This window comes from Pogoniulus pusillus, chromosome 37 (genome assembly GCF_015220805.1).
Source record: "Pogoniulus pusillus isolate bPogPus1 chromosome 37, bPogPus1.pri, whole genome shotgun sequence".
NCBI classification, from domain to species: Eukaryota; Metazoa; Chordata; class Aves; order Piciformes; family Lybiidae; genus Pogoniulus; species Pogoniulus pusillus.
In genome coordinates this window covers 2815653-2838097 of record NC_087300.1, presented here as the reverse complement: position 1 = coordinate 2838097, position 22445 = coordinate 2815653, and the positions used below count along the sequence as shown (strand labels likewise).

The following is a 22445-nucleotide window of genomic DNA, read 5'->3' as shown; positions in this document are numbered from 1 at the left end:
AATAGTACCTCTACAATTGAAAATAATAATGATAAAAGTAGTGATAAAAATAATGGTAATGGCAATAATAATAATAATAATAGTACCTCTACAGCCTTCCTGTAAGACCTCTTCAGTTATTGGATGACAATTGAAAATAATAATGATAAAAGTAGTGATTAAAAATAATGGTTATGGCAATAATAATAATAATAATTATTAGTAGTAGTAGTAGTAGTATTGTTATTAAAAATAATAATAATGCCAATTATTAGTAATGGATAATAATAAGACTACCTCTGCAGCCTTCCTGTAAGATCTCTTCAGTTAGTGGATGACAGTTGATAATAATAATGATAAAAATAGTGCTAAAAGTAATTATGATGATAATAATGATTAAAGATATTATTATTATTATTACCTCTACAGCCTTCCTGTAAGATCTCTTCAGTTAGTGGATGACAAATGAACATAATAATAATAATGATGAAAACAGTGGTCAAAATAATTATTGTGGTAATAATGATTAAAGGTAATAATAATAATAATAATAATTGTTATTAGTATTATTATTATTGCCATAACCATTATTTTTATCACTACATTTATCATTATTATTTTCAATTCTCATCCAACAACTGAAGAAATTATTATTATTATTATTATTATTATTATTATTATTATTATTATTATTATTATTACTCTGCAGCCTTTCTGTAAGATCTTTTCAGTTATTGGATGCCAGTTGAAAATAATAATGATAAAAACAGTGATAAAAATAATGATCATGGCAATAATTAATAATAATAATAATAATAATAATAATACCTCTACAGTCTTTCTGTAAGATCTCTTCAGTTATTGGATGCCAGTTGAAAATAATAATGATAAGAACAGTGATAAAAATAATGATCATGGTAATAATTAATAATAATAATAATAATAATAATAATAATACCTCTGCAGTCTTTCTGTAAGATCTCTTCAGTTATTGGATGCCAGTTGAAAATAATAATGATAAAAACAGTGATAAAAATAATGATCATGGTAATAATTAATAATAATAATAATAATAATAATAATAATAATACCTCTACAGTCTTTCTGTAAGATCTCTTCAGTTATTGGGTGCCAGTTGAAAATAATAATGATAAAAATAGTGATAAAAATAATGATCATGGCAATAATTAATAATAATAATAATAATAATAATACCTCTACAGTCTTTCTGTAAGATCTCTTCAGTTATTGGATGCCAGTTGAAAATAATAATGATAAAAACAGTGATAAAAATAATGATCATGGTAATAATTAATAATAATAATAATAATAATAATAATAATAATAATAATAATACCTCTACAGTCTTTCTGTAAGATCTCTTCAGTTATTGGGTGCCAGTTGAAAGTAATAATGATAAAAATAGTGATTAAAAAGTGATTATGGTAATTAATAATAATATTATTAATATTATTAATAATAATAACCCCACCTCTGCAGCCTTCCTGTAGGATCCCTGTGATTAATGGATATCAATTGAAAAGAATAATGATAAAAGGAATGATTTAAAGTGATGATAATAATCCCTCTGTAGTCTTCTTGTAGGATCCCTTCAATGAATGCATAATGAGGTTAAATGATGATGATGATGATAATCCCTCCGCAGCCTTCCTGTAGGACCCTTTCAATTAATGGATAATGAGGTTAAATGATGATGATCAAAGATCACATTGGGTGCTTCTGTGCTCCACAACCTCCCTGGACAACCTGTGCCAGTGTCTCACCACCCTCACTGCAAAGAGCTTCTTCCTAACGTCCAGTCTCTTCCAGCTCAGAGCCATTGCTCCTTGTCTTATCACTCCCAGCCCTGGTCACTAGTCCCTCCCCAGCTCTCCTGTAGCCCCTTCAGGTACTGGAAGGCTGCTCTAAAGTTTCCTTGGAGCCTCTAAGGTCTCCCTGCACCCTTCTCCAGGCTGAACAGCCCCAACTCTTCCCAGCCTGTCCCCATAGCAGAGGTTCTCCAGCCCTTTGATCATCTTGGTGGCCTCCTCTGGAGCCTCTCCAGCAGCTGCATGTCCCTCTTATGGTGGGGTCTGTAGAACTGGAGGCAGTGATGCAGGTGAGGTCTCAGCAGAGCAGAGGGGCAGAATCCCCCTCCCTGTGCTGCTGCTCTGTCTGCTCTGCATACAGCCCAGGCCAGGGCTGACTTTGGGGCTGCCTGAGCCCATTGCCAGACTAAGTTGTTTGATCCATTGGAGTTGAGCTGCAGACAATCCAGACCTTTCTGCCATTTCTTACCCTCCTTGTTGGTTGTGTGGCAGTAAAGAGTCTCTCAAATGTGAATCTCTCTGCAGAAAGACTTCAGAGTCCAGGAGCTGCCTCTGGCTCGCATCAAGAAGATCATGAAGCTGGATGAAGATGTGAAGGTAAACTCTTGGCTTTTCAGCTGCAGGATTTAGGGGCATTTGGGTGGATATTTTGGCTATAAGTGCTTGCAATTCCTTACTCATTATTTATTATTACTTCTAAACCACAGTTTAAGAGCTGCCTGGAGTGCAGGCTGGCTTTGTGCAGTGAAGCTCAGCTGGGAAAGCAAAATCCTTTGGGTCTTTAAGTCTTTTGTAGTTTTGCTGCCTTCTGTTCCAGACTAATCTGGTTATTTCCTGGTTTGCTTCCCTCTGCTCCATACCAGTCTAGTTACTTCCAGGATTTATTTCCTTCTGCTCCATACCAGCCTGGCTGTTGCCTGTCTTTGCTTCCCTCTGCTCCATAGCAGCCTGGCTGTTGCCTGCCTTTGCTTCCCTCTGCTCCACACCAGCCTGGCTGTTGCCTGGCTTTGCTTCCCTCTGCTCCATAGCAGCCTGGCTGTTGCCTGCCTTTGCTTCCCTCTGCTCCACACCAGTCTGGCTGTTGCCTGGCTTTGCTTCCTCTGCTCCATAGCAGTCTGGCTGTTGCCTGCCTTTGCTTCCTCTGCTCCATAGCAGTCTGGCTGTTGCCTGCCTTTGCTTCCCTCTGCTCCATAGCAGTCTGGCTGTTGCCTGCCTTTGCTTCCTCTGCTCCATAGCAGTCTGGCTGCTGCCTGGCTTTGCTTCCCTCTGCTCCATACCAGCCTGGCTGTTGCCTGCCTTTGCTTCCCTCTGCTCCATAGCAGTCTGGCTGTTGCCTGCCTTTGCTTCCCTCTGCTCCACACCAGCCTGGCTATTGCCTGCCTTTGCTTCCCTCTGTTCCACACCAGCCTGGCTATTGCCTGTCTTTGCTTCCTCTGCTCCATAGCAGTCTGGCTGTTGCCTGCCTTTGCTTCCCTCTGCTCCACACCAGCCTGGCTATTGCCTGCCTTTGCTTCCCTCTGCTCCACACCAGCCTGGCTATTGCCTGCCTTTGCTTCCTCTGCTCCATACCAGCCTGGCTGTTGCCTGGCTTTGCTTCCCTCTGCTCCACACCAGCCTGGCTGTTGCCTGGCTTTGCTTCCCTCTGCTCCATAGCAGCCTGGCTGTTGCCTGCCTTTGCTTCCCTCTGCTCCACACCAGCCTGGCTATTGCCTGCCTTTGCTTCCCTCTGCTCCACACCAGCCTGGCTATTGCCTGCCTTTGCTTCCTCTGCTCCATACCAGCCTGGCTGTTGCCTGGCTTTGCTTCCCTCTGCTCCACACCAGCCTGGCTGTTGCCTGGCTTTGCTTCCCTCTGCTCCACACCAGCCTGGCTGTTGCCTGTCTTTGCTTCCCTCTGCTCCATACCAGCCTGGCTGTTGCCTGGCTTTGCTTCCCTCTGCTCCATAGCAGTCTGGCTGCTGCCTGGCTTTGCTTCCCTCTGCTCCATAGCAGTCTGGCTGCTGCCTGGCTTTGCTTCCTCTGCTCCATAGCAGTCTGGCTACTGCCTGCCTTTGCTTCCCTCTGCTCCACACCAGTTAGGAGCAGAAAGTTGGACAGATTAGAATGGATCTTAGGAAGAAGTCCTTCAGTCTGAGGATGGTGAGACTCTGGAACAGGTTGCCCAGGGAGATTGTGGCTGCCTCCTTCCTGGAGATGTTCAGGGTCATTCCCCTAACTTCACTCTGAAACAGTGCAACCATTCTGACTTTGCCTAACATGCTAAAGCTGCTCTGACCACCCCTGTGTGCTGTTAGGCTGTTAATGGTACAAACAATTGTCCCTTTAATTGCAGATGATCAGTGCAGAAGCTCCTGTGCTGTTTGCCAAGGCAGCTCAGATATTCATAACAGAACTGACTTTGAGAGCCTGGATACACACAGAAGACAACAAGAGGAGGACTCTGCAGGTAACAAAGCTTCTCCTTCCCAGACTTCAGTTGCTTCATGAACTCCTTTCCAACTCTTTGCTTCCATACCATGAGGCATGTTCAGCAGACAATCACTTTGGTAGCACTGCAATGCTTTTCTCTTCAGTAGCTTTGAAGAACAACCCCCAACAACAACCAAAAAACCCACCCCAAAGCTGCAGCTGGTGGCCAGTGGTGACTGGCTGGGAAGCACTCAGGAGTGCTGTAGCAATGTCCTGGGCTGCATCAAAAGCAGTGTGACCAGCAGGATGAGGGAAGGGATTCTGCCTCTCTGCTGTGCTGAGACCTCACCTACATCACTGCCACCAGCTCCAGGATGTGGAGCTGCTGGAGGGAATCCAGAGGAGGCCACCAAGATGATCAGAGGGCTGGAGAACCTCTGCTATGGGGACAGGCTGGGAGAGTTGGGGCTGTTCAGCCTGGAGAAGGCTGCAGGGAGACCTTAGAAGCTCCAGGGAAACCTTAGAGCAGCCTTCCAGTACCTGAAGGGGCTACAGGAGAGCTGGGGAGGGACTAGTGACAAGGGCTGGGAGTGATAAGACAAGGAGCAATGGCTCTGAGCTGGAAGAGACTGGGGCTACAGGAGAGCTGGGAAGGGACTTTTGACAAAGCCTCGGAGCGATAGGACGAGAGGGAATGGACAGAAGCTTGAGGAAGGGAGATTAAGCCTGGGTCTTTTCCAGCCTAAACAATGACCATGGTAAGTTGAAAGCCTGCTTTGGTTTATCCAATGCCCAAACCCTCTCCTGAAGCTGCAGAGTGGTTTTCTCTCTGTGTTGTTGCAGAGGAACGACATCGCCGTGGCCATCACTAAGTTTGATCAGTTCGATTTCCTCATCGACATCGTCCCAAGAGATGAGCTGAAGCCTACAAAGAGACAGGTGAGACCCCTTGCTGCCTTGCCTGCCCTCTCTCTGGTGGCATTTCAGCCTCTGCTGCAGAGAGGCTTGCTACTAAAGCTCTGCAGAAGCAAGATTTCAAGGGGAGGGTTGTGGGGTCAGGTTGAAGGAAAAGGTTTGTGCCTCTCTCTGCCGCTGTATTTAGTCACTTTGCCTTTGCTTCTTAAATGCAAGTGGGGCTGGGGCAGGCCTTTGAGGGGGGCTCAGGGAAGCCTCTGAGTGGGGCTCAGGGAAGCCTGAGTGGGGCTCAGGCAGGCCTTTGAGTGGGGCTCTGGGAAGCCTTTGAGTGGGGCTCAGGGAAGCCTCTGAGTGGGGGCTCAGGGAAGCCTCTGAGTGGGGGCTCAGGGAAGCCTCTGAGTGGGGGCTCAGGGAGGCCTCTGAGTGGGGCTCAGGCAGGCCTCTGAGTGGGGCTCTGGGAAGCCTTTGAGTGGGGCTCTGGGAAGCCTTTGTGTGGAGGTGGAGCAGGCCTCTGAGTGGGGGCTCAGGGAAGCCTTTGAGTGGGGCTCTGGGAAGCCTTTGTGTGGGGCTCAGGGAAGCCTTTAAATGTGGCTTGGGCAAGCCTGGCTCAGGGATTTCTCGAAGTGACAAAACCCTTAGCCAGCCCTGACACCAAAATGAACGATGTTACCTGCTGAGTCTGCATCCTTTGACCTGTCAGGGCACAAAGAAGCTTCTCTCCTTGCAAGTGCCACCTCCTGCATCCTTTTGGGGCAGTCACTGCCACTGTAAACATCCTTGACTGGAAGCTGTAAGGTGTCAGCAGGAGCTTTCAGTCGGATGTTTACAGCAGCAGCCTGCTGCAGTCATCTGAGCAGAGGAGCCTGGAAACTGAACTGCTTTGTTAAACACAAGCCTCTTGTTTCCCTCCCTGTTTGAGACAGGGCTGAAGATACACTAAAGGAGAGCTCAAGCTCGGTCTTGCTGCTTGAAATGCACAGAGAAGCAAACCCAGCTCCTGGGTTTGTCTCCTTCAGTTTGGTGTTTTGCTGCTAGAAGTTCACCTCTTCAGTAATTCAGAGATCCACAGAGTGGTTTGGGTTGGAAGGGACCTTAAAGCTCAGCCAGTTCCAACCTCCCTGCCATGGGCAGGGACACCTTCCATCAGTCCAGGTTGTTCAAGACCTCATCCAACCTGGTCTTGAACACCTCCAGGGAGGGGACTCAGCACCACATTTAGTGAGTGCTGCTGGCAAACATCCTTCTGGCAGATGTGTCACTTGGAAGGTTTTCTTGGCTATGTTTTGGGGTTTTCCATTCCAGTCTAAACCCTGCAGGAGAAGCTAAAAGATGTCTGCTCTGTGTCCAGAGACTGGTCCCTACAGAGGCCACATCTGGAGTACTGGGTCCAGTTCTGGGGACATGAAGAAGAGTATGGCCAGCAGGGCAAGGGAGGTTCCCCTGCCCCTCAACTGCCTTTTGGTGAGGCCACATCTGGAGTACTGGGTCTAGTTTGGGGCTCCCCAGTTCAAAAGAGACAGTGAACTACTGGAGAGAGTCCAGAGGAGGCTCCAAAGATGCTGAGGGGCCTGGAGCAGCTCTGTGAGGAGGAAAGCCTGAGAGCCCTGGGGGTGTTGAGCCTGCAGAAGAGCAGCCCCAGAGGGCATCTGCTCAGCCAGAGCTGAAGGGTAGGGGGCAAGAGGACAGGGCTGGGATTTTTTCAGTGGTGCCCAGGCACAGGGCAAGGGGCAAAGGGCACAAACTGGAACCACCTGTGCAGGAGGTGAAACTTGTTTGATGGGTAAAGAGAAACTTGTAGCTGCTGGAGCCCTACAGCAGGCTGCCCAGAGAAGTTGGAACTGGATAATCTTTGAGGTCCCTTCCAGCCCAAACCATTCTGTGATTCAGCAGTGGCTGCTGTAGCCTGGCAGCCTTCCCACCTCCCAGAGCTGTCACCCAGCCCCACTTCTATCCTCACCAAGCTCCTGAAATCAGTCACCTGCACTGCTGTGTCCAGCTCTGGAGCCCACAAGGGCAGGAATCTGTTGGAGAGGATCCAGAGGAGGCTATAGCCAGGTGGGGTTGGACTCTGCTGCCAGGCACTCAGGCATAGAACAAGGGGACACAGTCTCAAGCTGTGGCAGGGCAGGGTCAGGCTGGATGTTAGGAGGAAGCTGTTGGCAGAGAGAGTGATTGGCACTGGAATGGGCTGCCCAGGGAGGTGGTGGAGTGGTTGTGGCTGGAGGTGTTGCAGCCAAGCCTGGCTGGGGCACTTAGTGCCATGGTCTGGTTGGTTGGGCAGGGCTGGGTGCTAGGTTGTGCTGGCTGAGCTTGGAGCTCTCTGCCAACCTGCTTGATCCTATGATTCTCCATGAAAATCTTTTCCTGCTGTCCAATCTAAACCTCCCCAGCCTCAGCATGAGGCCATTCCCCTTTGTCCTGTCTCCAGTTCCCTGTGAGCAGAGCCCCAGCAGCAGCCTCTCCACAACATCTCTTCAAGTAGCTGTAGACAGCAATGAGCTCTGCCCTCAGCCTCCTCTTCCTCACACTAAATGAACCTTCTTTCATTATCATTTAACTATAACTAACCTCCTTTAGTGCCATGGTCTGGCTGACTGCTGAGGGCTGGCTGCTAGGTTGGCCTGGATGATCTCAGGAGACCTCTTCCAACCTCGTTGATTCTCTCATTCTAACCTGACCTTTCCTTTTCCCTCTCCAGTTGACTCTTCTGGAGGTAATGCTTGAGCAGGCCTGGTACAGGGCAGTGCAGCAGCCTGGTGATGGGGATGTGCCATGTTGTAGCACGTGTAAACATCCTACACTCTCAGCTGTGAACTCGAGGTGGCTGGGAGAGGATTGTTTACGCCTTCTGCCATGGAGTGAACATCTGGCAAGCTGCTGCTGCTGCTGCTGCTTCCACCAGCTGCAAGATCTTGAGGAGCAGGGATTTGATTCTTGAGCCTTCACCACTTGCTCACTTAACATAACCTCTCCAGATCTGCTTCTTTGCCTCAAGTGTCATTCATCAGAAAGGGATGTCCTAATTGCAAGGTTTAGAGAAAACAAAGCTGGTTTTACAGCCTCTGCTACTGATTTCCAGCTCCAGCAGAGGCTTTTTGGGTCCTCAAGCTGCTGAGGTGTGTGCCAGCTCCCAACAGGGATCAGGCAGTTGGGATGGTTTGGCTTCATACTAGCACAGCAGTGCAGGGTGGAATTGCTTCTTGTGCTGGGGGAATCTGGGTGTAAATAAATAACCAAAGGTCTGGCTCTCTCCCATCAGCTCCAGGAGTTTCTTCCCAGAGGTTTAACATCCCAGCTGGGCTGAGGTTTGTGTTGGGCACAGAAGGGTTAGTGGAGAGCTGGGGCTTTGTGGGGTGCCTTTGCAGCTCAGCCTGAGTTAAATCAAGAGGAGGTGGATGGGATTTTACTGATGAGGAGTTGCCTGGGTTTTCAGCTGTGGTGGTTTGTGGTTTGCCTCTCAGAATGGAATTGGAGGCTGCTTCCTTGCACACAGGTTTGATCTCCACAGAGCTGAGTAAATGAGGGAAAGGCTTTTTCTGATTGATCATCTCCAATGGGCTGCAATGCCTCCTCTGTCACACTTGGGAGATGCTTTCCCATGGAGCCTGCTTGGGGGGGGGGGGTGATCTTTCAGCTCTAGGGATGGTTTGGATGTTGATCCATCTAGAGGGACCCTGACAGGCTGCAGAGGTGTGCCCAAGCCAACCTCATGAAGCTCAACAAGACCAAGGGCAAGGTCCTGCAGCTGGGTCGAGGCAATGCCAAGCACCAATATAGGCTGGGCAGGGACTGGCTTGAGAGCAGCCCTGAGGAGTGGGACATGGGGATGCTAAGGAGAAGCTCAATCTGAGCTGTCAGTGTGCTCTGGCAGCCCAGAGAGCAGCCAGAGACTGGGCTGCAGCCAGAGCAGTGTGGGCAGCAGGGTGAGGGAAGTGATCCTGCCCCTCTGCTCTGCACTGCTGAGACCTCACCTGGAGCACTGCATCCAGTGCTGGAGCCACTGCTGCAAGAGGGATGTGGAGGTGCTGGAAGGAGTCCAGAGCAGGGCCACGAGGATGAGCAGAGGGCTGGAGCTGCTCTGCTGTGAGGAGAGACTGAGGGAGTTGGGGCTGGAGAGGAGAAGGCTCCCAGGTGACCTTCTTGTGGCTTTCAGTATCTGAAGGGGGCTACAAGAAAGCTGGGGAGGGACTTTTTAGGCTGTCAGGGAGTGACAGGATTTGGGGGGGATGGAGCAAAGCTGGAAATGAGGAGAGTCAGCCTGGATGTTAGGAAGAAGTTGTTGAGCATGAGGTTGGTGAGAGCCTGGCAGGGGTTGCCCAGGGAGGTGGTAGAAGCCTCATCCCTGGAGGTGTTTGAGGCCAGGCTGGCTGAGGCTGTGTGCAGCCTGCTCTAGGGTAGGGTGTCCTAGGGCATGGCAGGGGGGCTGGAACTGGCTGCTCCTTGTGGTCCTTTCCAACCCTGCCTGATTCTGTGAGTCTGTGATTTACTGCTCTGTTGTTTGGATGCTGATCTCTTCCCGGTCCTTGTCCCTGTGCCACAGGAGGAGGTCCGTCAGGCTGTCACCCCTGCCGAGCCTGTGCAGTATTACTTCACCCTGGCTCAGCAGCCTGCTGCAGTGCAGGTTCAGGGCCAGCAGCAGGGCCAGCAGACCACCACCTCTACAACAACCATCCAGCCAGGACAGATCATCATTGCCCAGCCTCAGCAGGGACAGGTGAGCCACAGGCAGCATCGTGCAGGGGGACTTTGCAGAGCCAGCAAATCCTTTCAGCTTCAGCAGCTTTGGGCTCCCCTCATCTAGTGAGAGGTGTCCTGGGGAGGGGAGGGTTGGAACTGGATCACAGAATGGCAGGGGCTGGAAGGGACCTCCAAAGCTCAGCCAATCCAAGCCCTCTGCCAGAGCAGGAGCACCTGCACCAGATCACACAGGAACACATCCAGGTGGGTTTGGAATATCTCCAGAGAGGGAGACTCCACAACCTCCCTGGGCATCCTGTGCCAGGGCTCTGCCACCCTCACAGAGGAAAAAAAATCCTCCTCATGTTTAAATGAAACTTCCTCTGCCTCAGCTGCCACCCATTGCCCCTTGGCTTGGTTGATCTTTGAGGTCCTTTCCAACCCTGACAGTTCTGTGATTGCCCAGTTCAAGAGAGGCAGGGAATGAGTGGAGAGAGTTCAACAGAGAGCTGTGAGGATAACTGGGGACTGGAACCTCTCTGTTGTGAAGAGAGACTGAGAGCCCTGGGGCTGCTTAGCTTGGAGAAGAGAAGGCTGAGAGGGGATCTGTGGGGATCAAGCAGAAGGTGCCAGGCTCTTCGTGGTGGTGCCCAGTGACAGGACAAAGAACAGCAAGCACAAACTGGAACCCAGGAAGTTCCACCTCAACATGAGGAGAAACTTCTTTGCTGTGAGGCTGCTGAAGTCCTGGAGCAGGCTGCCCAGAGAGGTTGTGGAGTCTCCTTCTCTTGGGACTTTCAAAACCCATCTGGGGGTGTTCCTGTGTGGCCTGCCCTGGGTTGCTTTGGCAGCAGGGTTGGGACTGGTTGATCTCTGGAGGTCCTTTCCAACCCCTAAGGTTCTGTGAGTCTCTGCAATGTGTTTCCTGCTCTTGCCCAGGTGTTCAGATCCCTCAGTAACAAGGGTCAGCAAGGTCCTGGCTTCCCTTTGTGATGATGAAGGGGCCTGGAGCACAGCCCTATGAGGAGCAGCTGAGGGAGCTGGGGGTGTGCAGCCTGGAGAGGAGGAGGCTCAGGGGAGACCTTATTGCTGTCTACAGCTCTTTGAAGGGAGGTTGTAGCCAGGTGGAGTTGAGCTCTTCTCCCAGGCACCCAGGGACAGAACAAGAGGGCACAGCCTCAAGCTGCAGCTGCACCAGGCTGGGTGTGAGGAGGAAGTTGTTGGCAGAGAGAGTGATTAGCATTGGAATGGGCTGCCCAGGGAGGTGGTGGAGGTGTTTAAGAGGAGGCTGGATGAGGCTCTTAGGGCCATGGGTTAGTTAATTAGAAGGTGCTGGGTGATAGGTTGGGCTCTTTGATCTCGGAGCTCTTTTCCAACCTGGTTAATTCTGTGACCAAAGCACTGCCAAGCAGCAGTGGCTCTAGGAAGCAGCTTGCCTGGTACAACCTTTGTACCTCCTGGCTGCTTCCCACTGTGCTCAGCTTTTGCTTGGTCCTTTCTCCCCTCCTTCTTGCCTGCAGAGCACCCCTGTGACCATGCAGGTTGGAGAAGGTCAACAGGTCCAGATCGTGCAGGCCCAACCCCAAGGGCAGAGCCAGCAGGCACAGAGCAGCACTGGGCAGACCATGCAGGTCATGCAGCAAATCATCACCAACACTGGGGAGATCCAACAGATCCCGGTAAGGCCTTGACCAGCAGAGCTGTGCCACAGCAGCACTGCTCCCTGAGCCTCTGGCAGCAAGCTGGAGATGGATGCTTTGGGTGGTTTGGAAGCTGCAGGAGGAAGTTGGGATTGAGTTCTGGGCTTCCTGGCACTTCACAGGAGGAAAATGAAGCAGGTGTGACGAGGAGAAGGGCATCAATCCAAGCCCCTCTTAGCCTCACCACCTGACCCCCCCAACCACTCAGCCCTGGGTTGAAATAATTGTGGTGAGGAAGCAGCAAATTAACCATTGCCTGGATGGAACTTTTTGGGGGTTTTCACTACAGCAGAAAGCAGAATTCACTTTTATTTTTGTCTTTATTTGGCCTTTACTTGTTGGGTTTTTTTTAACCTCTTTGAGGTCAGGAGCTGGCAGACTTGAGTGGGGGAAGTGCCATCTGGGAGCTTGTTCAGTTAGAAGTGATTTCCACTTGGAGCTGGCTCTATGGAGCCAGAAAACATCTCCCCACTTCCACTGAAGCCAGGCCTCTGTGGGCCTTTTGAAGCTGGTAATTAGAGAGGAATTAACACCTTGGGAAACATTGATGCCTAACAGGGACAAATCTCTGCTTCCCTGGGGTTGGCATCTCCTGAGCTCCTCAAGCTCAGCAACATCTCCCAGTACATAGCAGAGGCTTTTCTCCCTCAACACTTTGACTTAAGAGGGATTAGACTTTATTTTAGGGCTTTCAACCTCTCTCTTTTCTTTCCCTAGAGCATTTGAAGCTCAGGGAGAAAATTTGGTGCAGAGAACAGTGTCTGTGCAAGGTTGATCATCAGCCTGGGAGATGGAGGAAGGACCCCAGAGGAGAGACTGAGGGGGTTGGGGCTGTTTTGTCTGGATTGGAGAAGGCTCCCAGGTGACCTTATTGTGGTCTTGCAGTATCTGAAGGGGGCTACAGGAAAGCTGGGAAGGGACTTTTTAGGCTCTCAGGTAGTGATAGGACTGGGGGGGATGGCACAAAGCTGGAAATGGGGAGGGTCAGAGTGGATGTTAGGAAGAAGTTGTTGAGCATGAGAGTGGTGAGAGCCTGGCAGGGGATGCCCAGGGAGATGGTGGAAGCCTCATCCCTGGAGGTGTTTAAGGCCAGGCTGGATGAGGCTGTGGGCAGCCTGCTCTAGTGTGAGGTGTCCCTGGGCATGGCAGGGGGGTTGGAGCTGGATGTCCTAGGGAGGGAACAGGCTCTGCTCATTTGCTCCTTAGGATAGGACAAGGAGCAATGGATGGAAGCTGCAGCTTAGGAGGTTCCACCTGCACACAAGAGGAGGTATCCCTGGCCATGGCAGGGGGGTTGGAACTGGATGGTCCTTGTGGTCCCTCTCAGCCTTGACTGATTCTGTGATTCTACATCAGTAGAGACCTGGCAGTAGTGGCTTCAAGGATGGCATTTTGAGTGCCCAGTGCCAGCAGTGACATTCTGCCATCTGCCTTCTCACCTTTGTCCCCTCCCTTGGTAACAAAGCTGAGGCTTTTGGTTCCCAGCTGGAAAATTTCCACACCTCTTCGAGCTGAAAAATAGAATCTGTTGGCTCCTGTGTGCTTAAGCAGCATCCCAAAGGGCTGAGCAAGGGACACTGAGACAAGCTTTGCACTTGGCCTCAGGCTTGGACCCACAGCTGTGACCAAACTCATTTCTCACACCCAAGCTTTTGCTTTGTGCAGCTTTGCTGAGCTTCCTTCTGGATGCCTGGCAGAGGTTCCTGCTTGGACACAGTACCTTGAGGCAGGGGTTAGGTCGTGGGGTGTTGCCAGGCTCACTTCCAAACCCTTTTTTATCTCTTTTAAGTCTTCAGTTGGTTTTTTGCTGCTTGGCTCAAAGTGTTGGGTCAGAAAGGAAGTGACTCTCCTGTCAAATCTGGTGGTTTGCTACCAGCAACCTTCTATCTTCTCTGAATCTTCCCCTACCTCTCCTACTCTCTTCTTTTTCTTTCCCTTCCCTCCTTTCCTTATGAATCTCTCCCAGACCCTTCATGTTTTGGAAGTTCTTCACCTCCAGCCTCAGTGACTCTGGCACCATGGCAATAAATGAACACTTCAGGCTTGTTTTCTCCAGTCAGTGCTGCAAGTCCTTACAAGAAGACAGCCTGGGAGATGTGCTGGGAGAAAAGAACTCTCTAAAGTAGCTGTGAGGGGACCATCACCTTCAGAAGGTTCTCTTCTCCACAGGAGTGGACCCTCATGCAAATGATCTCCTGGTTCAGGAGTGGGAGGCTGGAGGCTTCTTAATTAGTGTCTGATGCTGCTACCTTCCTCTTGCCTGAGAGCATCTCAGAAGAGGCAGCTTGGAGTGGCCCTCAGAAGCTTCTCAAGCAGGAGAGAAGCTGCCAAGTGTCAGAGTGTGATGTTTTGTGTCCAACAAACCTAACCAGAGCAGCCTGGGAGCAGTGTTCTGCTGACCCAGGCCCCCATCACCCTCCTGCAGCTCGCAGATAGGCTGCGAACGGAGACTCCTCAAGCGTGGGGTGGTGAATCTCAGCTCATGCTGAAGGAGAGGCACAAAGAATCTTTCTCCTTGCTCACCTCTCCAGCAAATGATTTTAAGTAGAACTTGGAACCATGCAAGAGATTCCTTTTTTTTTCAGTGTCTTAACCTGGAAAGCACTTCTGGTTCCCCAGAGTTCCAGTCCTTGATCTCTGGAGTGCTGCTGCCTCTTCTGCTCTTTTTCTGCTGGGCTTTTCTTCTTCCTCCCCTTGAGTTTCCTTTCTCTCTGCTGCCTTCTGATACCTCTTTTTCACTCTGCTGCCTGATCAGGTTCAGCAGAGAGTCTTCTCACAGCACAAATGTGACAGCTTGAGAACCCTTTCATAAGCCTGGGAGTGCCTCTGGCGATGGCAGGAGTGCAGAGGGAATCTCACTGAAGTCCTCTGCTGCTTCCCTCCACCTGCTCCTGACAACTCTCTGCACCTCTCTGCTGCAATTTACCACTCCAGGATCCTTGGGAAAGTGATTTTAGCTCTTTTATAACTGAGGAAAAACTGGAAGGAGGTCTCCACACCACCTCAGGATGGAGCTCCAGATCCATTTCAGGTTGCATTTAGTCTGTGTCTCTGCTGGACCTCATGGGACAGGTTCTTTGGAGCTCACTCTCATCCTGCAGGGAATACTACTCAAGAGTGTAGTTAAAATCAAAGCAAGAAGTCCCTCCAGTGTGGAAAACAGAATCTGCCAGCAGATTCCCCTCCCTGCAGGTGTTCAAGGCCAGGTTGGATGAGGCCTTGAGCAACCTTGGGCCAGTGGAAGGTTGGGAGGCAAGGGGGGAAGGGTTGGAACTGAATGATCTTGAAGATCCCTTCCAACCCAGTCCAATTCTCTGAATCTTGGTGCAGAGGCAAATGTTGCTGCTCCTGCTGCTGCTGTGGAATTTCTTTGCTCTTGAAATGCTCTTGGGAGTGCTCAGGCACAGCTGATGAAGTCAGTGGCCCCTGTGTAAATGCCAAGCCCATGGTTTGAGACCCTTGACCCTTTCTCACTGAGCAGTTTGTGAAGTGTTTTCTCTTGCTTTTCTTCTGTTCCACTTCCTAACAAGAAAACCCAACCCCATTTTTGTGCCTGAATTAACCCTAAAGTGACCTTTTCTTCTGTTTCACTTCCTAACAAGAAAACCCAACCCCATTTTTGTGCCTGAATTAACCTTAAAGTGACCTGTGAAGGTCACCAGCACAGAAAGAAAACTTCCAACAGTGACATCCATTCATCCTGGGACCTTTATATTGCTTCTCAGATGTCTCTTAGCTGATTTCAAGCCCAGGTTAGGATCTTCACAACCCTCCAACCCCAAGCAGAGTAAAGGTTGGAGGAACTGAACCTGCATTTGAACCTTGGACACAAAATATTGGTGCAGAATCTGCCTTTTGCCAGCTGGGATTGACATGAAATTGGCAGAGGAATTGGGGTTAAAAGCTTCCAGATGTATCCTTTGGGGGTTTTGTCACCTCTGCTGCCTTTGTTTCTGTGGCAGCTTCCCATCTGTTCTCTGTTCTTTTCACTGGCACAGGTTGCTCAGGGAGGTTGTGGAGCACAGAAGCACCCAATGTGATCAAAGATCACATTGGGTGCTTCTGTGCTCCACAACCTCCCTGCAGGTGTTCAGGACCAGGCTGGATGAGGCCTTGAGCAGTCTCTATTGACAATTTATGGTGAAGTTTCTCCTGTCCAGCCTGGGCTTGAACACCTTCAGGGAGGGAAACAGCTACAACCTGTTCAGATTGCCCAGGGAGGTTGTGGCTGTTCCCCTCCCTGAAGATGTTCAAGCCCAGGTTAGATGATGACCTTCTCTAGTAGAAGGTGTCCCTGCCCTTGGACCTAGATGACCTTTAAGGTCCCTTCCAACCCATTCAATGTGCAGCAAGCTCCTAACCTACTCTCTTCATGTGAAGTGATTTATCAGGGCAGGAGCTTCAGCCTGACAACCAACCAGACCATAAACATCTGTTCTCAGAGCTTCCTGCAATTCAGCACTTAATATGCTTTAGCTACTAACAGACCTTTCCCACCTCACCCCAAGCTCTGGAGGAGGATGTGTGGACATGGCTGCCTGGGGAGGTGATGGAGTCACTATCCCTGGAGGTGTTCAAGAAGTGCATGAACACAGCACTTTGAGTCATGGTTTGGTGGCTGTGGGTGGTGATAGGTTGATGTTTGGACTCAGTCATCTTAGAGAAGCATAAAACAGAATCACAGTGAGGATGGTGAGAGCCTGCAACAGGTTGCCCAGGGAGGTGGTGGTGGAAGCCTCATCCCTGGAGGTGTTTAAGGCCAGGCTGGATCAGGCTCTGGGCAGCCTGATCTAGTGTGAGGTGTCCCTGGGCATGGCAGGGGGGTTGGAACTGGCTGATCCTTGTGGTCCCTTCCAACCTTGACTGCTTCTATGATTCTGTGATGTTCCTTTTGGGTTTTACTTCAGGAACCTGCAGGAGTTCTCTGGATTTAGGGTGTTGGAGCAGCTCTGCTGTGAGGACAAGCTGAGGGAGCTGAGAGTGTTCAGCCTGAAGCAGAGAAGGCTTCAGGGAGACCTAATAGTGACCTCCCAGTACCTGAAGGGGACTTCTGCATTTAGGGGGTTGGAGCAGCTCTGCTGTGAGGACAAGCTGAGGGAGCTGGGAGTGTTCAGCCTGGAGCAGAGAAGGCTTCAGGGAGACCTAATAGTGACCTCCCAGTACCTGAAGGGGACCTACAAGAAGGATGAAGAGAGACTGTTTACAGAGGCCTGCAGTGACAGGATGAGGGCAACGGCTTCAAACTGGAGCAGAGCAGATTTAGGTTGGATATTAGGAACAAGTTCTGCACCAGGAGGGTGCTGGAACACTGCAACAGGTTGCCCAAGGAGGTGGTTGAGGCCCCATCCTTGGAGATACTCAAGGGCAAGCTGGACAAGGCTCTGGGCAACCTGATCTAGTGGAGGATGCCCCTGCTGACTGCAGGGAGGGTTGGACTAGATAAGCTTTGGAGCTCCCTTCCAGCCTGGACCATTCTAGGACTTGGCTCTTGCCTCTGTGGTCATTAAATCAGCCAAAGCTCCCCAGGTGGCATCCGCGGCTCCGGCATCCGTCACGGAAAGAAGGTGGCAAAGTTGATGTGTTTCAGGCTGCCAGTTACCTGTTTAATTTTCTTTCCCTGCCCCTCCCCTGCTTGTCTCCAGGTCCAGTTGAATGCTGGCCAGCTGCAGTATATCCGCTTAGCCCAGCCTGTGTCAGGCACCCAGGTAGTCCAGGGGCAGATCCAGACGCTTGCAACCAATGCGCAGCAGGTACGAACTCCACCGGCAGGGCTGCCACCCACTCCACACTCTTGCTCCTCCAGCTGCCAATTCCAGTCTTGGGCCAGGATTCCTGCATTTTGGTTGTTGTTGTTTTTTTCCTCCCCTCTCCTTCCTGTTCCTTTCATCAGCATACCAGAAGCCAAGGAGCACAGCAGGAGCCTCCTTTAGCTGAACGTGAAGGGTGCATGCTTGTGTCCGTCCGTGTGTCTGAGTGGCTGTGTAAAGCTCCTGCTGCTTCTGAGCTGGCTGCAGGTTAACCTTCAGTTCATCAACCTTCTCTTTGCTTCTGCTCCTTCTGGCTGGGTGAGAGAGGAGCAGCCCTGCAGCCTCTCAGGAAAGCTGTGGGCAAGGTGAAGCTGCAAGCCTGGCAGCAGGTTGTCTCCTGTTCTTGTTGAGGCTGGTCACTAAGGGATTCTTCTCTGCCTTCAGAGGACAGGGAGGTTGCTGCTTGTCTCTGCTCCTGGAGGCCACCTTCTCCTCAGGGAAGCCAAGGCTTTGGAATGGCTGACTCCATGGCCTTTGGTCTTGACTTGTGCTTGGCACCAGCAGGACTGCAGGGCAGGGGCTTGAGCCATATCCTGCCCATGATGTGATGGGGTGATGAGGTCTGAAAGAGTCTCAGAGCTCTCGAAAGGCAGCAGCAGGATATTGTTAGTGGGGCTCTGAGCCTCTCCCAGGTGCTGTTAGTGATCATCCTTCTCTTCTGCTTGTAGATAACACAGACAGAAGTCCAGCAAGGACAGCAGCAGTTCAGCCAGTTCACAGATGGACAGGTAAGAGCTTGAAGTGTTCCTTGGTGCTCAGGCCCTTGTAATCCAGGGAGGTTGTGGAATTTCCTTCCTTAGAGACTTTCAAGACCCATCTGGACCTGTGTCACCTGGGGAGGGGAGGATGGTACAGGTTTTGTTTGGGCCCAAGAGTTGCTGTTAATCACAGGCTCACAGATGTCAGGGGTTGGAAGGGGCTCAAGGAGATCATCCAGTCCAACCCCCTGCCAGAGCAGCACCACACAATCCAGCTCAGGGCACACAGGAACACATCCAGACAGGCCTGGAAAGGCTCCACAGAAGGAGACTTCACAACCTCTCTGGGCAGCCTGTGCCAGGGCTCTGGGAGCCTTCCAGACAAGAAGTTTCCCCTTGTGCTGAGCTGGAACCTCCTGTGCTGCAGCTTCCATCCACTGCTGCTTGTCCTAGCCCAGGGAGCAGTGAGCAGAGCCTGTGCCCCACTCCTGACCCCCAGCCCTCAGAGAGTTACAGACATTGATTCAATCCCCTCTCAGTCTTCTCCTCTCCAGACTAAGCAGCCCCAGGGCCCTCAGCCTCTCCTCATCAGGCAGTGCTCCAGTCCCCTCATCATCCTCACAGCTCTCTGCTGGACTCTCTCCAGCAGATCCTTGTCCCTCTGAAACTGGGGAGCCCAAAACTGAAGGCAGTACTCAAGATGAGATCTCCCCAGGGCAGAGCAGAGGGGCAGGAGAACCTCCCTTGATCTGCTGGACACACTCTGCTCAATGCCCTCCAGGACCCCACTGGCCTCTTGGCCCCCAGGGCACATTGCTGTGCCATGGATGCTCTCCCCCAGCACTGCCAGCTCCCTCTCCTTGGGGCTGCTCTCCAGCAGTCACCTCCCAGCCTGGACTGCTGCAGTTTATTATCCCTCCCCAGGTGCAGGACTCTGCACTTGGCCTTGTTGGACCTCATTTGCTTCCTCTGTGCCCAGCTCTGCCCAGGGCTCTCTGGATGTCCCCACCAGACATGCAGAGATCTGTGTGAGGAGCAAAGGCTGAGACCCCTGGGGATGCTGTGCCTGGAGAATAGCAGCCTGAAAGGGGATCTGTGCAATGCTCAGCAAGAGATAAAGGGTGGGGAGCAAAAGGCTCCTCTCAGTGGTGCCCACGGACAGGACAAGGGGCAGGGAGCACAAACTGGCACGCAGGAGGTTCCATCTGAACAGGAGGAGAAACTTGTTTGGTGTGAGGCTGCTGGAGGCCTGCAGCAGGCTGCCCAGAGAGGTTGTGGAGTCTCCTCTGCAGAGCTCCTAACCCCCCCTGGCCATTGTGCTCCTGGACAAGCTGCTGTGGGTGCCCTGCTGGAGCAGGGAGGGTTTGTTCTGGATGATCTCCAGAGGTCCCTTCCAACCCTACCACGCTGAGGGTGCTGAGCTGCTCAGTCTGTGCTCAGAAGGAGCTGGTGCTGGGCGTGATGAGCACTCACAACCATTTATTTCCCCTGCTGCTATCTCCCACCAGCAACTTTACCAGATCCAGCAAGTGACCATGCCTGCAGGCCAGGACATCACCCAGCCCATGTTCATCCAGTCCACCAACCAGACCTCAGACGGCCAAGCCACACAGGTGACAGGGGACTGAAGGGGGACACTGCATTGGATCTTCTCCCTGCGTGGAGCCAAACCAGCCTGACCTTTACCACACCAACCTGGTCTGATGCCTACATCTGCTTCTGTCCACCTGCCCTCCACAGCAAGCCTGTAGCAGGCTGCAATCTCTGCTGCACTCTCTCCACCTTCCTCTGGTGGGTCTGGCAGGACATCCAAGAGGCCACTGAGAAGAAGGCAGGAATTATTCCTTTGGGATTCTTGGGGTTGTTTTTTTTTTTAGGAGTCAATATTTCAGCTGCTTGTCCAAGCCCAGAAAAGAAGAACAACTCCTCAGGAAGGGAAAAAAACAAAACACAAAAAGGGATTTGTAGCATCTCAGTGGAAGGTGGAAAAGGTTTTTTTTATCTGGTCAAGTTGTTGTTGCTGTTACTATTAAAGGGTCTTGCATCTGGTGTGTGGTAAGAGCTTTATTCCTGCTGGTTTCTTGGGCTACTTTGGTTGTTTTTTTCCCCCCCCCTCTGCCTAGAGCTAGATCCAATCCTCTCATCTCAGTGCTTTAGCCGAGCCTGTATGGGAGGGAGTGGTGGATGTGTGTGGTAGGTTCTCCTCTCCTCCTGTTTTTGGGGTAAAGCCTCAGCCATTACCTGTAGGCAAAAGGGAGTAGAGGAGGAGCAATTCAAATGCAAACGAACATTCCTCCTGTGCTGTCTGTGTTGGGTTTGGGTTTGAGGTTGGTTTCTTTGTTTTTCAAGGGGCAAAATGATTTTCTTTTCTGGTTTTCAAGTTGATTTATTCCAGCAACACTAAATGGAAACCTGGCCAAGGCCCAGCCCTGCTGTTAACTGTTGTGTTAGCTTCAGTCTGCCTGTAATATAAGCTTCATACCACGCAATAAACCTCCTTTGTAAGATGATTGCCTCTGCTTTGTGAGCCCTGCCAAGCAAAGTGGCCTCAAGCCCCTGCAAAACCTTGCACCTGAAACACTGAAACCAGCAACCCACAGCTTGAAGGTGGCCCTGGAGAAGGGGTTTGGGGTGGCACAGAATGACAGAATGCCAGGCTGGAAGAGACCACAAGGATCAGCTGCTCCAGGCTTTCTGAGGGGTGGTGGAGCTGAAATGAGCTGGCCCAGCTGCCTGGCAAGCTGAGTCTTCAAGCTGCCCGCTGCAGGTAACTCCACTGCTGCCCCTGGGGGATGATTCCAACCTCTGACTGTTCTCCTGGGGAAAGATTTTCCTCTGGAGTCCAATGGGAACCTCCCCAGCAGGAACTTGGCCCCATCACCTCTTGTCTTCTCTGGGGGACTCCCTGTAAAAAGAGTCTCCATCATCCTTGTAGCCACCAGGACTGCTCCATGGTGCTGAGGTCTCAAGGCTGAACACACTCGGCTCTTTCAGCCTTTCCTCCTGGTAGCACTTCCAGGGCTCTGAGGAGTCTGGAGAAGTGGGACTCAGGCTATCATGAGGTTCAACGAGGCCAAGTGTAAGGCCTTACAGCCAGGCCAGGCCAAATCTTGGTTTCAGTCCAGGCTGGGGATGAAGAGCAGCCCTTTGGAGAAGCACTTGAGGATGCAAAGCTGGACCTGAGCCAGCAGTGGGATGCAGGTTTGTGACTGAGAACCTTTGTGTGTCCAGCATGAAGCTACTGGACAGAGTTGGCACTTTGTCCAGAGGAGGTTCTGTGGCTTTGTTTTGTGCTGGGCAGAGCCAGGGGACAGTGCCAGGACAAGGCCAGCACTGCCACTTGCTTTCCCCTGGCAGAAGTGCTGAGTTTGTCAGGCTTTTGCCGTGAGGTGAGGCTGACTGCTCCTGTGGGTGGCACAGAACACAGTGCCCAGGCTGCTCAGCCTGTGTGGATGCTTCCTCTGGCAGTGCAAGCTGTGGAGCTCACCCTGGCACGGGTGCCCACACAAGAACTGCAGGGTGGGAGGGGGGGAAGCTGCTGCTGTGGGGAAGGAAAACTCCACTTCAGCACTTGGCTGGAGCCAACTCCTTAAATCTGGGCCAGGTTGTTCCAGGCAGGCAGAGGAGTTTGCTGCATCACCTGAGCTTCTGAAATGTCAATTCTCTTATTTTGGGTTCAAACTTTCCCAATCTTGCAGTGCTCAGGAGCCAGCAGCAAAGTGCAGCAGCAGCAGCAGCAAAGTGGTGCAGCCAGGCACCTTCCTGGGCATCAACCCTTGGGTACCACAGCCTTGTGCAGGTAGAGTTTGAGGGGTGGTGGGCACAGAGCAGCATCCTCATTGCTCTCCCTGAACGGTGCCAGGTGGAAGTTGGCCTCTTCTCCCTGGGAGCAAGAGGAGGTGGCCTCAAGTTGCACCAAGGGAGGTTTAGGTTGGACATGAGGAACAATTTGTTGACCAAAAAAAGCTCTCAGAACACTGCCCAGGGCAGCGCTGGACTCCCTCATCCCTGGAAGGCTTCCAAAGGCGTGGAGCTGTGGTGCTGAGGGCTGTGGTTTAGCGGCGACCTGGCGGTGCTGGGCTGCTGGTTGGATTTGATCGTCTGAAAGGTCTTCTCCGACCAAAAGCGAGGCTGTGGCTCTGCCTCCTGTGCGGGAGAATCGACGAGGCTGGGAGGGAAAGAGCAGCTGCGGCTGTGGGATCGGCCACGAGAGGGCAGCAGAGAGCGGCTGGGGGGAGCAGGACTGGAGGGGGAGCAGGGCAGGGGGCGCAGGGCTGGAGCGGGAGCGGAGCTTGGAGGAGCAGAGCTGGAGCAGGGCTGGGGGTGCAGGGCTGGGAGGAGCAGAGCTTGGAGGAGCAGAGCTGGAGCAGGGCTGGGGGGAGCAGGGCTTGGAGGAGCAGGACTGGAGGGGGAGCAGAGCCTGGAGGAGCAG

At 51.6% G+C, this 22445-nt stretch overlaps 1 protein-coding gene across 4 annotated transcripts in view; it reads left to right on the top strand.

Moving 5' to 3' along the window:
* Positions 1 to 20520, top strand: part of NFYC (nuclear transcription factor Y subunit gamma) — a 42743-nt gene extending 22223 nt beyond the window's left edge. For 3 of the 4 annotated variants that reach the window (XM_064172739.1, XM_064172740.1, XM_064172741.1), the window contains 8 exons: positions 2334 to 2405; positions 4140 to 4253; positions 5060 to 5155; positions 9672 to 9845; positions 11329 to 11487; positions 17151 to 17258; positions 17984 to 18043; positions 19522 to 20520. In XM_064172739.1, coding sequence (XP_064028809.1) covers positions 2334 to 2405; positions 4140 to 4253; positions 5060 to 5155; positions 9672 to 9845; positions 11329 to 11487; positions 17151 to 17258; positions 17984 to 18043; positions 19522 to 19641 — 903 coding nt within the window. In that variant the 3' untranslated portion in view covers positions 19642 to 20520. The remainder of the gene's footprint in view (positions 1 to 2333; positions 2406 to 4139; positions 4254 to 5059; positions 5156 to 9671; positions 9846 to 11328; positions 11488 to 17150; positions 17259 to 17983; positions 18044 to 19521) is intronic. The other variant, XM_064172742.1, reaches the window with a different exon arrangement.
* The last annotated feature ends 1925 nt before the right edge of the window (positions 20521 to 22445 follow it).